Below are 16,158 nucleotides of genomic sequence, written 5' to 3'. Positions count from 1 at the left end.
CAAGAAAATGAATGTTTCAGTTAATCCAAACAATATCAAGATTAATTATGGAAGTCTTTAAAGCACATAAGATATATTTTGATACCATGCATGTCTCCTGCAAATTTCGAGGGCTGCTTTGGAGGGCTGCCAATAATCTCCCCATCAAAGGATCAAGAAAAGGGAGGATTTCCTCCCCCATGTTCTCACAAAATGCAGCCAAAGCATAGTAAGACTTCTCCTGTGGAAAACGGCCGACTTGTATAAGATAATAATTTATAAAAATTAATTCCAGATTTCAACACCTTCTCTAAATTACCTTTACTTCATCAGATGCATCCTCAAGGGCATTTAAGATACAGGGAAGAACACTTTCATAATGAGATACAATTTCAGGCTGCAAATGCTCAGCGAATTGACCCAATGCAAATGATGCAGCCCCTCTAACCATTTGTTCAGGATCCCTCAAAGCCCCTAAGACAATATGAAGAACAGGTTCCAACTGCTTTTTCATAGACTCCAAACAACCCTCTGAAATGACACCTAAAGCTGTAACAGAAGCTTCCCGATACTTTGGATTTGCATTCTTACTGCTCAAAGAAGCAAATTCAAAAACAGGGGGAAACACATGTTTTGGGAGGTTCAAAGCCATAGTGTCAATAACTTCAGCAGCACCTCTATCTGGTGCAAGATCATCATCTTCATCTCCATCAGTGGACTCTGCAAACAATGGGCATATAACTTGCAGGATAGGGATTACCAACTTATGCTTTTTAAGGGAATTGGACTTGTATTTCGCTAGCCATGATATTATCTGAATAGCCTGATAAATTGAACAAAGCATAAGCAAGCAAATTATATAGAGCCCCTAGGAGGAGTAAGAGCAATCACACAGGTCAAATTAAACAGTCAACTGTATACCAACTACAAAGGCTGACTAGAGTATGAAAACAGGAAAATATGCTTGACACTCCTTCCTACCTGATGACGTGTGCTGGATTCCAAATTTTGACTTGAGCAAACTTCAAGGGAGAACTGCACGATGGATTTGACAGATTCCCCAAGAAGAGGTGCAGGAGATTCAATCAACTCATCAAAGATTTCAAAAGCAATTACAGCTACATCTTCCTCACCAGAGGCAAGACATTGTCTTGATACATGTAAAATGCTAGGAATGAACTCACGAAACTTGACCTGCATGGGTAACATATAGTTTAATGCAACGTAAGAAGGCATAAATAGCAGTCCCAGCCTGCAGGAAGTGCAAAGTGCTAAGCCACCACAAACATCAAAGAAATTGTGGAAAAAAGTAACACAGTCATGCATCCCAAGATTTGGCAAAAGATCATACCATCAGCTCCGCTGAAAAAATTAACATCCAGAAAATATAAGATCATATTTTACTAACACTTTTTTTTTATTGGTAACACACGCACGCAACAGGTTTTGAACCATGACTGCATAGTACCAGTGTGGGGTGGGCCAAGGTGGGTGCCATTCGTGCAAGAGCTCATTGGCTATTTTATCACCTATTATCTACATAAACAATTTATTGAAATCCAACATCCAACAAGGGTAACAATCAAATTACTCATCTTGCTGCCAATCAAGAACATGATCAATCCTAGACTATGCTGGACCAAGGGTAACAATATAAGCACCTGAAGAAAAGATGTAGATCTAATAAATACATTTCCTTTATAGGTCAGTAAGCAATGAACCAAAATGATGGCTCATTCTATACTACCATCCATGAACTTCAGATTTTTTCTGTCATGTAACTCCCTCAGACAACGATCTCAAAAAAGATTTTCTTCAGCGTCATAATTCCCTGAGACACTATGCAAACACTATATATCCATATTTGTATCATGCTCAATAGCTTAAACGGATGTCTTCAGGTTCCACACATGTTTCATGCAGCTGTCCCAGACCCTCACTATCACATTTCAACTTAGGATGTAGTGCACATTTAGCAGTAGTTGGTCTCTCTTTGACCTCATTCTGTAAAAACTAAATCCAACCTCATCAATATGTACATCCAAGTAGTACAGACATCCTCAATCACCATGGATAAAAGCCCACATAAATTTCAAATCAGCATAAATGGGATGACAATAATACTAGCAACTAAGATATATGGCACCAAAGATAATAAAGTCAATAACACAATCAATAGATAGGTTTTCCAAAAGTATATGGCTGATGATGAAGATTATATCAACTCCGAATCTAACTTCTAGCAAAATCATACTGCAACCTCAATAAATGGGCAGGTTTATCCCAGAATCAATCATCTAATACAAGATAATTTCCGCTCTGGAGTCCATTCAACAGACAGCTTTTCACCTAGTGAGACCGCCATCCTCGCATTGAAAGTTATCACGCAATACTAATTTTCAGAAACAATTCTGCTTATGAACATTACATAGAAATGCTAGTCTGAGAAAGCCTATACGTACAAGTGCTAATCCAAGGAAGTGTAGACAACAAGAATAAGAAACAAATCCAGTAGGAAATGAGCCATTTCACCATCCTTGGACAACTCTGAAGTGCCAACGCTGGCCTTTCCCTTTCACATAGCTCTCATATTGTCCTAAGAGGGACAATGATCACAAGTATGGAAAAGTAATTCAAACCCCAACATCTATTACACATTAATCATTTTGAATAGATCCAAAAATTGACATGCTTTCCCACAAGCAAACTATATCCTAAACCCTAACATCACTTCAAACCAAAGCCCTCCACTACCCCAATAATACCTAATGAATAACTTCATTGTTCAAATAATACTCACAACTAAAAATAAATCAATGTAATATTCATGCCAACCAAACATAAAATGTAATTTGGCTAAGCTAGCTACAGAATCAAACATCAAGGTGCAAAAGGGAATTGCTTACATATTCCCTATAACTAATTAGCTATTAAACAATTCTCCATGCCTCACAATTTGAATTAGAATATGACATGTGCATCAGGATAATAACCAAAAAGCATTACCATCAATAAATTGTATTCAAATTTTCATATGACAAAGGACAAAGGAGCATTGCCAAGTTAGAAGCAAGTTCTAAACGATTTTGCTCTAATTGAATGCATCATTTTCATGGCAGGTTTTCAATGATGTATCCTGTAACACACCAGTCTCATATTAGCTTAGGTGTTGCCCATATAAAGTGGGTGGTTTATAAAAAGACATTAATGAGCGCTAAGTCTCACATTGCTTACTTACTAGGCAAATCTGGGTTTTTTTTTTTTTTTTGATAAGTAATAATGATATAAATCAAAAGTGCAGAGGGGCGCAACCCATATACGCGGGAAGTATAAATAGAGAGTGCCTAAGAGGGAGAGAAATGAAAAAGGAAGTCATAAAAACTAATCACTAAATGAGCTAGCCAAGCGGCCATCTAAGAGTAAAGAGTAAAGAAGAAAAGATGAGTCAATTCCTTTATAATCCTAGTAGAGTCCTCAAAACATCTAGCATTTCTTTCAATCCATATACACCGCATAAGACATAGAGGGATCATTTTCCACACTACCGCGCTTCGAGCACGTCCTCCCGACCACCAGCAATCGAACAATTCCCTCACTCTACAAGGCATAACCCAATGCAACCCAAACTGACTAAAAATAGTATGCCAAAGAGTACTTGCGATTTCGCAGTGGAGAAGAAGATGATCTACTGACTCTCCTGTCTTCTTGCACATACAACACCACTCCACCACCACAAGGTTCCTCTTACGCAGATTATCATGAGTCATAATTTTGCCTAGGGCCGCGGTCCACCTGAAAAAAGCCACTCACAAAGGCACCTTTGTGCGCCAAATACTCTTCCAAGGAAACACCTCATGGTCAAAATTAGACAAGGCCTTGAAGAGAGACTTAACCTCGAACTTGCCTTTCTTAGACGAGGCCCAGGGAATACGATCCACAGTACCTATAGAGATCTTACAAGAGTACAACCAATCAAAAAAAGGAGAAACCAAATCCATCTCCCAGTCCTGAACGGGCCGCACAAAAATGATATTCCACTCCACAACTCCATTTCTCCAAGTAAAATTATCCTTCACCCAAGCTTCTTTGTGTCTAGCAATACTAAACAAGGATGGGAAATCATGCTTCAAAGAATTTTCCCCACACCAAATATCATGCCAGAAACGAACTTTCGAACCCACCCCCACCTCAAACCGAATACCTTTGGCAAAGAAACTCCAACCTTGTCGAATATGCTTTCATAAGCCCATACCATGAGAACCCAAAACCTCCTTCGTGCACCACCCACCTTCATGGTCTTCATACTTAGCTTTGATAACCTTGCACCAAAGAGCCTCACTCTCATTCGCATATCTCCAAAGCCATTTCCCCAAGAGAGCTTGATTAAACTGATGCAACTTTCAAATGCCAAGACCACCATAGTGCAGGGGACGACAAACTTGGTTCCAATTTACAAGATGCAACTTAGACTCATCTCCCATCCCTCCCCACAAGAAATCTCTTTGGACTTTCTCAAGCCTTTTAGCTACACTCATAGGAATCAGAAACAGAGACAAAAAGTAAGTCAGGAGATTAGTCAACGTACTCTTGATGAGAGTTAAACGGCCTCTTTTAGAGAGGTGCATCCTGTTCCAACCTACCATTTGAGGCGCCATCTTCTCGATCACATCATTCCACATAACCGTATCCTTATACGGCACCCCAAGAGGGAGACCCAAATACTTCATAGGCAAATCGGCAACACTACACCCAAGGGTATTAGCTAATACCCCAATGTTCTCCACCTCTCCAATAGCCACAATTTTAGACTTTCCAAGATTAACTCTCAAACCCGAAACAGCTTCAAAACATAAGAGAATGAGACGCACATACCGGATTTGCTCGAGAAAAGCTTCACAAAAAATCAAAGTATCATCAGCAAATAAAGAGTGAGAAACCACCAACTCCGAGAAGACCCTATCTCCCACCGAGAAACCTGTCAACAGTCCTTGGTCAACCGTCGCATTCACCATCTTACTCAAGGCCTCCATAACAAGCGAAAAAAGTAGCGGAGAGAGGGGATCCCCTTGCCGAATTCCCCTCGAACTGTTAAAGAACCCTTCCAGAGAGCCATTCACTAGAATGGAAAATCTTACCGACGTAATACACCTCTATCCAAGCCTTCCACCATTCACCAAAACCACACCTATGCAGCAAATACAAAACAAAGTCCCAATTTACATGGTCATACGCCTTTTCCAAGCCCAATTTACAAATAACACCTAGCACCCCTAACTTCATACGACTATCCACACATTCGTTTGCAATGACAACCGAATCTAGGATTTGACGACCCCCGATGAAAGCATTTTGAGAGTAGGATATAACCTTACCCAAAACAGTTCTCATTCTATTGGCGAGAACCTTAGATACAATTTTGTACACCCCTCCCACCAAGCTAATGGGCCGAAAGTCCTTCATCTCCACCACATCCGCCTTTTTCGGTATCAAGGAAATGAAAGTTGCATTCAAGCTCTTCACCAATTGACGTCTACGATGGAACTCATCAAAAACCGCCATAACGTCTTGTTTAACTACACCCCAACAAGCTTGAAAAAAGGCCATGGAGAAACCGTCAGGACCCGGTGCCTTATCACCATCCATGCCTTTTATCACCTCCCAAACCTCCTTTTCCTCAAAATCTCTTTCTAACCACCTACTATCCTCCTCATCAATAGACAAAAAAGGCTAGTTATCCATTCTAGGCCGCCATGAACTTTGCTCCGAGTATAAGCTTTGATAATACTGCACAATGTGATCTTTTACCTCAACTGGATCATCGGATAAGACGCCATTAATACAAAGCACTTCCACACAATTGTACCTGCGATGAGAATTCGCCATCATGTGAAAGAAACGAGTATTTTGGTCCCCCCCCCCTTGAGCCACAAAGCTCTCGATTTCTGGCGCCAGTGAATTTCTTCACACAACAAGGTATTCTCCAAAACTTTCAACATATCCGCATTTTGAATCTTTTCCTCCTGATCTAACCCTCTCGACTCTGCCACCTCATCCAGCTCCTGAATACCTCCCATCAACTCCTTGTTTTTCCTCCCAATATTGCCAAACACCTCCTCATTCCATTTTGAGGGATTTCAGTTTATTAGCTAACACAAAACTAGGTAAGCCCTCGAACGAATAGGATCCCCACCAAGAGCTAACCTTGTCGACAAAACCTTCGGCTTTGAGCCACATGTTTTCAAATTTAAAATACTTATTACCTCCACAAAGAGCCCCACAATCCAAAAAAATAGGGAAATGATCGGAGAACATGCGTTGAAGTCTTCTTTGTGACACTGCTGGGAAATGATCTTCCCAATCCGAGGATAGCAAGAACCGGTCAATTCTAGACCATATCTCATTTTCTTGATTATTGGACCAAGTAAATTGTCCCCCCATCATCGGAATGTCCACCAAATTGTTCTCTGAAATGAAGTCCGAGACATCCATCATGCCCGAAGAGTAATAAGAAGCACTAGAGCGCTCACTAGGGAACTGGACAATATTAAAATCCCCGCCAAGACACCAAGGGACCTCCCACACATTCATCAAACCAGCCAGCTCTTCCCAAAGGACCCTCCTCTCCACATCCTCATTCGGACCATACACCCCCCCAAACGCCCAAACCCAGTTGTCCTCCACATTTTGAAAAGAGCACGCTAGGGTGTACTGCCCCACACACTCCTCCTTACTCTCCACCACCCTCCTATCCCACATCATTAACATCCCTCCCGACAAACCATTAGACCCTTTATACTTCCACCCCACATGTTGACCACCCCAAAGACTGTGGACCACCTCACGGGAAATAGTCTCCATCTTAGTCTCAATCAAACATACTATATATGCTTTCCACTCCTTCAATAAACCCCTAATACGCAACCTTTTTTTGAGGAAATTCAACCCTCTCACATTCCACGCTACAATGTTAAGCTTCATGATCCACCAATTCGACCCCTCCCTCGACCCCTACTTTGCATAGATATCGTCTGGCCCCTGTCAGAAAGAAGAGCACTATCTGACTCCTTAAATCCTTTGGGGGCAGGACCATAGGCAGAAAAGTCTCCCAGATCAGAGTCAAACTGCATCCTGGAAGCTTCAATAGAATTGAACAAAGTTGCCAACTCCTCCTTCTTCCCCTCATCAGAAACACCAATTTTTGGACAAAAATTGAGGCAGCTTTCAACTACCCAGCTGGAAGAAATCTTTTCTGATCCTAAATCCTCCAACCCGATTGATGCTGAGATATTGTCCTCGTCCCTACGTGACCCAGGCCCAAGTAACACCAACGCCGGCTCCCTTCCAATTCCTTCCTGTCCACTTTGAAACGACTGAACCAGGCTCATTGCCTCCCCCCGACATACCCCTGCAACCATCCCAGAATTCCGACGAGATGACAATACCATCAGAACCTGATCTGTGGCAGAGCCCGTGTCCTCACCAGCATCATCTGTCTCCGCAAGACACTCCGGCGAACCCTCACCAGCATCACCGGTCTCCATTTGGCGCTTCGGCAAGCTCTGTAGGCTCTCCGACAAAGAATGCGTCTCCGGCACCCTCTGGGTAGATTCCGGCAATGACCCTAGAAACCCTTTCACCTGCCCAGAAGCCGAAGAAGAAGCTTCTAACGAGCCCACCGTTGCGGCATTCCACCTCTGTGGCCCAAACTTCCTCCTCCTATAAGTCACCATAGCTTTGCCCTTTCCAGTGGGCTGTGCCTCGATCATCGGACTTAGAGGATCCTTGCCACCAGTGCCGATAGCCGCTTTGGAAGCTCCTTCAGCCGCTGGCCGAACCCCCCTATCCACTGATAAGACCCTTGCGACCACCGACGATGGACTTGCCGACCTAGCCATGTCAGGTTACAAGCCATACGCGACCTTCTCATGCTTCTCCGTCGGAATCATCTCTTCTGAACTATTTGCTCCTATTGATCCAGCATGCCCTGAGCTATTAAAGCCCAAGCCTGAGCCCATCGTTCCATTAGGCTTAAAAACCAATCTCTTCTTTATCCTCAACCATTTATTGGGCTTAGTGACTTTCCTTTTCAGCCCAAACTCCTTTTTCCCCTTCAATGTTGACTTCCTCTGGCCCACTGAATTTTTGTCTCCCTGCCCAAGCCCAAGCCCAAGCCCAAGCCCACTACCCTCCATATACTTGAATGCCTTGTCAATCTGCGACAGCCCCACGTCACAGTCCCGTTTCAGACGTTTCAACATCTCCCTGACTTTGAGGAGCTCGAGACTTACCTTAGAGTAGGTCTGCCCAACATGGTGCCCCTTCCCCCCTGTCCCGTCATGCATTCAGAAGCTGTCATCGAGTCATGTGACAATGCCGGCGTTTGGGAACTGCTCGCCAGAGCTCTAAACGAACACCCCGTGCGACCGCCATCCTTCGAGCCATGTGTTCCAACCTCTACAGGTGCTTGGACATACCTCGCCGAACCTAAAATCTTCGTCGGAACCACCCCGGGATCGCTATGAGCCCTCGCTGATGCATGGGTCTTTGACGGAACCAATGCTTTCCTGCCAAACTCATGGGTTTGCTGTTCCATATGACCAGAGGCACTTTTCGGCCACCTTTGCACCCTTGCGCACTGTTCTTGGCCGGAGTTACAACACTCCTTTGTTTGCTTCGACGACAATCTCGCCGCCTCCGCATAACTCCTGCATCCCTTGACCTCCTTATCTCTCTTTTCTTCACTGAACACTCGAGGCTCACTAACCACTCGATGCTCACGTAGAGAAGAGTTTGCCACTCGCATTTCCTCGCTAAAACAATCCCACCCTATCCCACGCCGTCCTTCTGGAATGATGATCTAGCCACACCTTCTTCTTCCATCAAATTCCTCCACAGTCAGAAAGCATCCATGCCTATTAGCACACTTCTGAGCTATTATTCTAGGATACCCAGCTCTAGATTGATCCCAAAAGACTTATGAGTTATCCACTGCTACCAAATCCTCCACAATTCGCACCATCCAAGCTAGCTCATCCTTCTTCATGAAAATGGACCTATTGAGTCTTTTACTCCTCTCAAAATCCTCACCCCCGATGCCCCTACCTTAATCAGCACCTCAAAACTCTTTGGATTCCACCGACCACCTTCTCGAACCAGCCATGACACAGCCTAAAGCTAACACCAAACAGCTCTCACGCACCACCCACGCGCCGACACAAGGCGGGAGTGAATGAGAGAGAGAGAGAGAGAGATCAATAACAGCTGTATTTAGGATTCCTGGGTTTATGAGTGAATCTAGGACAATTCCAAATTAACTAGGCAAATCTGGGTTTATGAGTGAATCTAGGACAATTCCAAATTAACTAGTCATTTTCGAGTGATAGCACAAATGTGGTTAGTGCTTGTTCCTAAGTTATTACATCTGCAACAAGACCCACAAATACAATCACTGCATCATAGGCATCTCTAACCCTAACCTTGGCATGTGCTTGCCAAGCAGAAAACACCAATTGCTCTCCCCTGAGCCTCTTATTCTATAAAGTGTTACCTTTATAATGCCTTAAAACAGAAGTCCAGATGGCTAGTTTTTAAACAACCTACGAACTTTTATTATCAATAACAATTTGCAGTGTCAACCCACAATTTCTCAAATATACAAGCAATACAAATTAGAGATCTGGTTTAACTATAAGAGATGTTGAGTTAACACTCTATCCAGCACATGATGTCTGTACTTAATATAGAGCCATTCTAAAAACTTACTCATTAAAAATACCATACTGTCCAGGCAAGCAGATGCAGATTGCATTCATGTTTTCCTCTTATGCAACAAAGACGTTGTTTATAATTCCCTCCCCACCTCCACCATCTTCCTCCCCCACCCAAAAGAAGAAACCAAAAAATAAAAAAGTAATACCAATATCACCTACAACGTGCATTCATAGACATGCACAGTAAATCGTAAAATCCAATCTCAATCAACATCAGACCACAATTTACTACAATACTGATGCAAATTACTAGCTAATAGGCTCAAGATGGTGTTGGAGAAGATCATTTCTAAGTCATGGAATGTGTTTAGCCAAGGTAGAATGCCTTGATAGTAGAATGAGATTAGGAGATCCAGGGGTTTATTTGTAAAATGGACTTAGAAAAAGCTTATAATGATGTTAATTGGGATTTTCTGTTGTACATGCTGAGAAGGTGTGGATTTGGGGGGAAATAGTGCTCTTGGATAGCTCGCTGAATTTCTTTGGTGCGTTTCTTGATGTTGGTGAACGGCTCTCCTACGGACTCTTTAGCAACTCTCGTGGCTTGAGGCAAGGGGAACCCTCTGTTTCCTTTGTTGTTTGTCATTCTAAAGGGAACCGTTTGGTAGGATGATTTCTACTATTGCAAATGGAGGTCTGTTGTCAAGCTTTTCTTGTGGAGACAAGGGTTGACATCTCTCACCTTCTGTTTGTTGATGATACCTTGATTTTCTATGGGGCCAACCCTAATCATCTATGTAATCTACGAGGCTTATTCTTATGTTTTGAAGTTGGATCGAGTTTGAAGACGAACTTAGCACAAGTCGGAATTGGTTCCTGTTGGTAATGTTGATAATGTGAATGAGTTGGCTGGGATTCTGGGTTGTAGGGTTGTGTCTCTACCCTTGAAGTATCTTGGTCATCCGTTGAGGGCTTCCCATAAGGCCAAACAGAAAATAGAGCTCAGGTTGGCTAAATGGAAAATATTATATCAGTCTAAGGGTGGTAGGCTTACCTTTATCAAGAACACCTTTCCAATTTACCTATGTCATGTCTCTCCCTATGGGTGTTGCAAACTATATAGAAAAGCTTCAACGTGAATTCTTATGGGTGGGCTAGGCAAAGAGTTCAAATATCACTTTAGTGAGATGGTTCAAGATTTGTACGCCAATCTCTAAGGGAGGTTGGGGATTAGAAACTTGATGAGGTTCAATCATGCTTTCTTAAGCAAATGGTTTTGGCGCTATAGGCTTAAAAGAGAGGCTTGATAGAGAGTTGTGGTGGATGCTAAATATGTAAGTTCATGGGGAGAGTGGTACTCTTAGGGAGCTTGTTAGGGCGTATGGAGTGGGATTATGGAAGAATATTATGAGGGGTTGGGGGAAGTTTTCAAGTCATACTAAATTTGAGGTAGGAGATGGCTTCAAGGTTAGATTATGGCATGATCTATGTTGGCAGGATGTGGCCCTTAAGGAAGCTTTTCGGGTTTATTTGGTATTGTGTGCACAAATGATGCTTTTGTTGTGGATCACATGGTAATTTCAGAAGGTTCCATTCAATGGAACGTGAGCTTTGCAAGAGCATCTCATGATTGAGAGGTGGATGTATTTTCCTCGTTTTTCCGAGTGTTGCATTTAGGAGAGTGAGACGGCAAGGCGAGAGAACAAGTTGTGGTAGGTCCCTTCCAAAAGAGGATTGTTTGGTGTTAAATCTTTTTACAGTGTCATGAGTTGTAAAGATGGTCACCGCTTCCCTTGGAAGAGTGTATGGCGGACTAAGGCTCCAATGAGGATGGCCTTTTTTGATTGGTCTGCGGCCCTAGGAAAGATCCGTAATATGGACAATCTCTGGAAGCGGCTCATCATTGTAGTCAATAGGTGTTGTATGTGTAAAAGAAATGGAGAGTTTGTGGATCATCTTCTTCTTCTTGTTCATTGTGAGATTGTTTATGTTATGTGGAATGTTTTCTTTGGTCGGTTTGAGCTGTCTTGGGTTATGCAAGACCAGTAGCTGACTTGTATGCTTGTTGGTGGATTGTCGGCAATACTCGGAGTGCTGTCTTTGGCAGGAATTATAGAAGTTTTGAGGACCAAGAGAGGACTTTGGAGGAGATTCATTCTTTATTTTTCAACACCCTATATCTTTGGATGTATGCTTTTGTTTCTTCTTTCATGATTTTCTTGTTCTTTTTGTTCTTATAAGTTAGGTGGTTTCTCTTGGTATACTCCAAGTGTACCTAGAGACGTCTTATACTTTTAATGATATGTCCGATTACTTATAAAAAAACAGTCCAAACTTTTTAAAAAAATATAGTTTAATTTGGATTTGGGACCCACTTGGAATCCTCTATGGTCTAGCATAGTCATCATACACCTGAGGTTTCTCTGCAATATAATGCTGCTGGTTTTGTTTTATTTCACACCTCTCTATTTCAAGAGTCAAATATATGTGTGTGTGTGTGTGTGTGTGTGTGTGTGTGTAGTTTCCTTACACTATTGGACAAGGGTGGTGATTGTGGTCTGTGTCTTATCATGTTAGGAATTGGGTCTACTTACGTATTATGGGAACTTCATGTTGGTCCTTGGTACTATTGGTTTAGAGGTCAAAGTGACCAAATCCTATAATTACTAAATTTTCAATCCAAGGCCCATTAGAATTAGGAAGTGCTAGCAGACTTAAAATCTATGTAATCCTTTCAGTTGAAGGCAGTGATAAAGCAGAGAACATATCGAGCATTTATGGGGAATTTGAGTATTGATTGATACAATTCTAACCCAGGGCATAATGCCTAAGGAACCTATAAATTGCTGTGTGAGACCTAGACATCTCCTTTGTTAATTAATTCCTCCAAGGTTGTCATCACTTTTTCTTCTTCAATTTAGTATCATGCATGACTGCAAGTGCTTTGAAACCCCAGCTCAGTTTTAATCAAAAGCTGTCTTTCCAACAACCCAGCATCTTAAGAAGAAGGATGCTGCCAAGAGATACTTTGCAACATTCTTTTTTTCTTTGGATATGATATTTATATTAGAAAACAAAATAATGGTGCACCTTAAGTAGACAAGAATACCAAAGGATCCACAAAAGTTGCATCTTAAAACTTTGAAGACCCAATAATTTCCAAAAGAAAGAGGTTACTTATCAAAAAAAAAAAAAATTCCAAAAGAAAGAGGAGATATGGATATTAGCTGAAAGCACCCATCTGACTGGAAAGAAGTCATCACCATAAGTTTAAGCTTATTCCTGGGGAAGCCAACATTTCAAGGGCCAGGTATTCCTTCCACAAAAATATACCACCTGAAGTAGAGTCAATAAGGCAATGCAAAACACACTACTGCCATGCCCACACAAGCAACTCAATCATTCCTAGGATCACTGAACATACCCTACTCTCACTAACAACACAGCCCTCCATTCTGATTGGTATATCATGAATAATTCTTCAAAAGATTCTATGTTATCAGAATCCTTACCAAAGCTACTGTCCAATCCAACAAGGCAAAGGCAGTAACACTTTCCTAACTATATATGCATTAGAATTGCAGGATGTCCAATTGTCCATAACCATAGAACACAACAAATTACTGGACTACATCAGATCAATGTACTTACCATTTAATTCATGTGAAAAATGATACACGATGCTATCATATTGCATTATGATTAAAATTGCAAAAGTGTGAATTAGTGTTAGTAAGAAATCTTAAAAGCTATAACTTCATAAGGGTATATAGTTTAGTGCACAACTTAGCAATCAAGAAGAGAAATTTCAAACCCACTAATTATATATCTTATCATAACAATAAGTTTCAATGTTAGATGTAGAGGAATTAACATTTGATGGTTAGTTCAAGTAATGCACATTAGCAATCATACATTGCATCTCCTAGCACAAATATAATTTCCCATGTCACTTCTAGAAGTATGCTTTTCTTTTTAATAAGTAGTCCCTTCTAGAAGTAATCTGACATTGTGTCTTATCATTGCAGGACAATGCTATAAAAAAGACAGAAATTACGAAAAAGATAAACACATACCAAGTCATCAGAATAAGTAAAATTGTTTCTCAAAAATTATGTACAATAGAAGCATATACATATGTGAACCACATGATCAGATATTTCTTGTATATAGGCCTAGGTATCGGTCAAAACGGTCCGGTTAAGGACCTTATCGGTTATTAACCGATAATTTTCGGTTAAACGGTTTATTAACCGATACCGAACCAATAAGAATTTTAACCAATAATTTCGGTTAAAACGGTACACGGTTAAACGGTCCGGTTAAACCGGTTAACCGATTTAACCGATAGCTTTATATTGATTTATTTTGTTGGGCAAAAAACCAAAAATTAGTTTTTTTGACTTTTGAGAGCCCAAATACTTTTTGTTGGGCTAAAATAATTTATTAAAAATGAGTTGTTTTAGGGACCAAATACTTTTTGTTGGGACCCAAATATTTGTTTTTTGGGATAAAAATTGAAGCTTTTTTATATTGATCCACTTCAACTTTTTTTTTTTTTTTTTTTATTATAAAATACATTTTTCCAAAGCAAATGGACTAATTAACACAATGAATGCTAATTAGACTAGCAAAACTAGTTAATGAAAAATGCTTTTACCAAAGACAAAGAAATCTCATCAAATGCCATCACTTAAAAAAAAAACATCAAACCTACCCAAACCCAAATTAAAATAAAATTCATTAATGAATAATAAACAAAGTATTCACTAATTAAAGTCACTTAGCAAAAGGAAAATAAGTCATGGGCAACACCATTAAAAAAAAAAAAAAAAAAAAAAAAAATCCGGTTTCTTATCGGTTAACCGGTTAACCGGTTAACCGATAAGAACCGCTTAACCGGACCGGACCGGACCGGACCGAATTCCGGTATACTTTTTTTAACCGATAAGGATATCGGCATATCGGCTACGGTTTATATCGGTTCGGTCGAAGCCGGTAGACGGCCGGTTAAACGGTAACGGTTAATTTGCCCATCCTTACTTGTATACAATGGATAAATAGCCAGATTCCTTCCAAGTATAAACTTACCACTTCAGCCCCTTCATTAGTGAACTCTAGAAAGGACCCCACTGCTCTGGTATACAGGCAAAAAATTGTAGTAAGCAACCAAATTACTCTTTCAAGACAAAAGCAAGAACACAAAGTTGACAAAAAGAATACAGAAAGGACTTTTAAAGTTACTTGAGAGCAGCAACTCTAACACGATTACTAGTTTCATCCTGTAGGCACTTTAATAGAAGAGCTTGCAAGTCTGCGAAATGTGGTTGAAAACTATTCCCAATGGTTTCAGTTAAAGAGCTGAAAAGGACCAGGGCCACCTTATACCACCAAAAGCAAAACAATAGTATATGTTAGCCTATTAAACCTGGTAAATAAGTACCAGAAGAGCAAAAATCCATAAATGACATGGCAAAAGGATAGAGATGCTAGTATTTGTTTGAGTAATCAAGATATTGAACTAGATGCTAAGAAACATCAGGCACCGATGAGATACATATTTAAGGTAGTCTAAGAATCATACTTAGGGAAAATATTTTGGAATTCAGGTTAAGTATGTCCCTAAAGAAGTAAGGAAATTACAAGTTGAAATAAACTCACTACTTTACAATCATGGCTATGCATGTAAGTTTCCAACACGTTCCCAATCAATGTAAATAGTATTCAGTTCAAATTGAGATAACACTTTGACAGAAGTGAAGATATGAAAAAAAAAAAAAAAAAAAAAAAAACATTTTTCCAAAAGTTAAATCATGTGAGGAAATTTTAGTTGAGGCAAGCCTCAACTTCATGATGCTCTGATATATGCAAGTAGCTCAAACTACCAATTGGACAGGACCATCTCTTCTAAGATCATCATTATAATGCCAAGAGCTCTGAGTTGATAACCTTATGAACTGGTACTAGCACAACATGTAAACATGGCGTGCAATATACACCATGAATTTAAAGTGTGTAGAAGAATAATCCATCAAGATTAGTATCGTCCAACGTATTTACACAATCAAAGCGACCATAAGAATGAGGATGAGTGTTGGAAGTGGTCTAATTTGGAAACAAGATAGCAACGATGAACATTATAAGACATTACACTAACATATAGCGAGTGCAATTTGAAGAGTCATAAGCTTACTTCTCTATGGTCTTCCTGTGCACTCTGACTACATTGGAACAAAAAGGGCAGCAAATCAGGCCACTCTCCTGCGGGAACAGCATACTTTGCAATGATACTCACCACATTTGCGCTTGCTCGCCTCACTGGCGAACTGCAGCAACAAGATCAATTAAATCATTATTAAGAAACATAATTACACATACAATAAAGTCTATATCAATTACAGTTGAGACTTGTGCTTAACAAACCTTGAAGTGAAATGGGAAGCAAAAATGATGGCCTCGTTTGACAACG

The 16,158-nt window shown here is 40.6% G+C and overlaps 1 protein-coding gene across 3 annotated transcripts in view; it reads right to left on the bottom strand.

Annotated features, from left to right (window-relative positions):
* LOC132185162 (uncharacterized) overlaps window positions 1-16,158 on the bottom strand; it is a 53,209-nt gene that overhangs the window by 35,694 nt on the left and 1,357 nt on the right. For all 3 annotated transcript variants that reach the window (XM_059598981.1, XM_059598974.1, XM_059598979.1), the window contains exons 2-7: window positions 15,883-16,015; window positions 14,934-15,070; window positions 14,781-14,826; window positions 961-1,173; window positions 299-802; window positions 86-220 (exon numbers count right to left, since the gene is read on the bottom strand). In XM_059598981.1, the coding sequence (XP_059454964.1) occupies window positions 86-220; window positions 299-802; window positions 961-1,173; window positions 14,781-14,826; window positions 14,934-15,070; window positions 15,883-16,015 (1,168 nt within the window). The remainder of the gene's footprint in view (window positions 1-85; window positions 221-298; window positions 803-960; window positions 1,174-14,780; window positions 14,827-14,933; window positions 15,071-15,882; window positions 16,016-16,158) is intronic.

The sequence above is a fragment of the Corylus avellana genome, chromosome ca1, assembly GCF_901000735.1.
Source record: "Corylus avellana chromosome ca1, CavTom2PMs-1.0".
NCBI classification, from domain to species: Eukaryota; Viridiplantae; Streptophyta; class Magnoliopsida; order Fagales; family Betulaceae; genus Corylus; species Corylus avellana.
The sequence above is the reverse complement of the archived record's forward strand: the minus strand, read 5'-3'. Positions and strand labels throughout refer to the sequence as shown.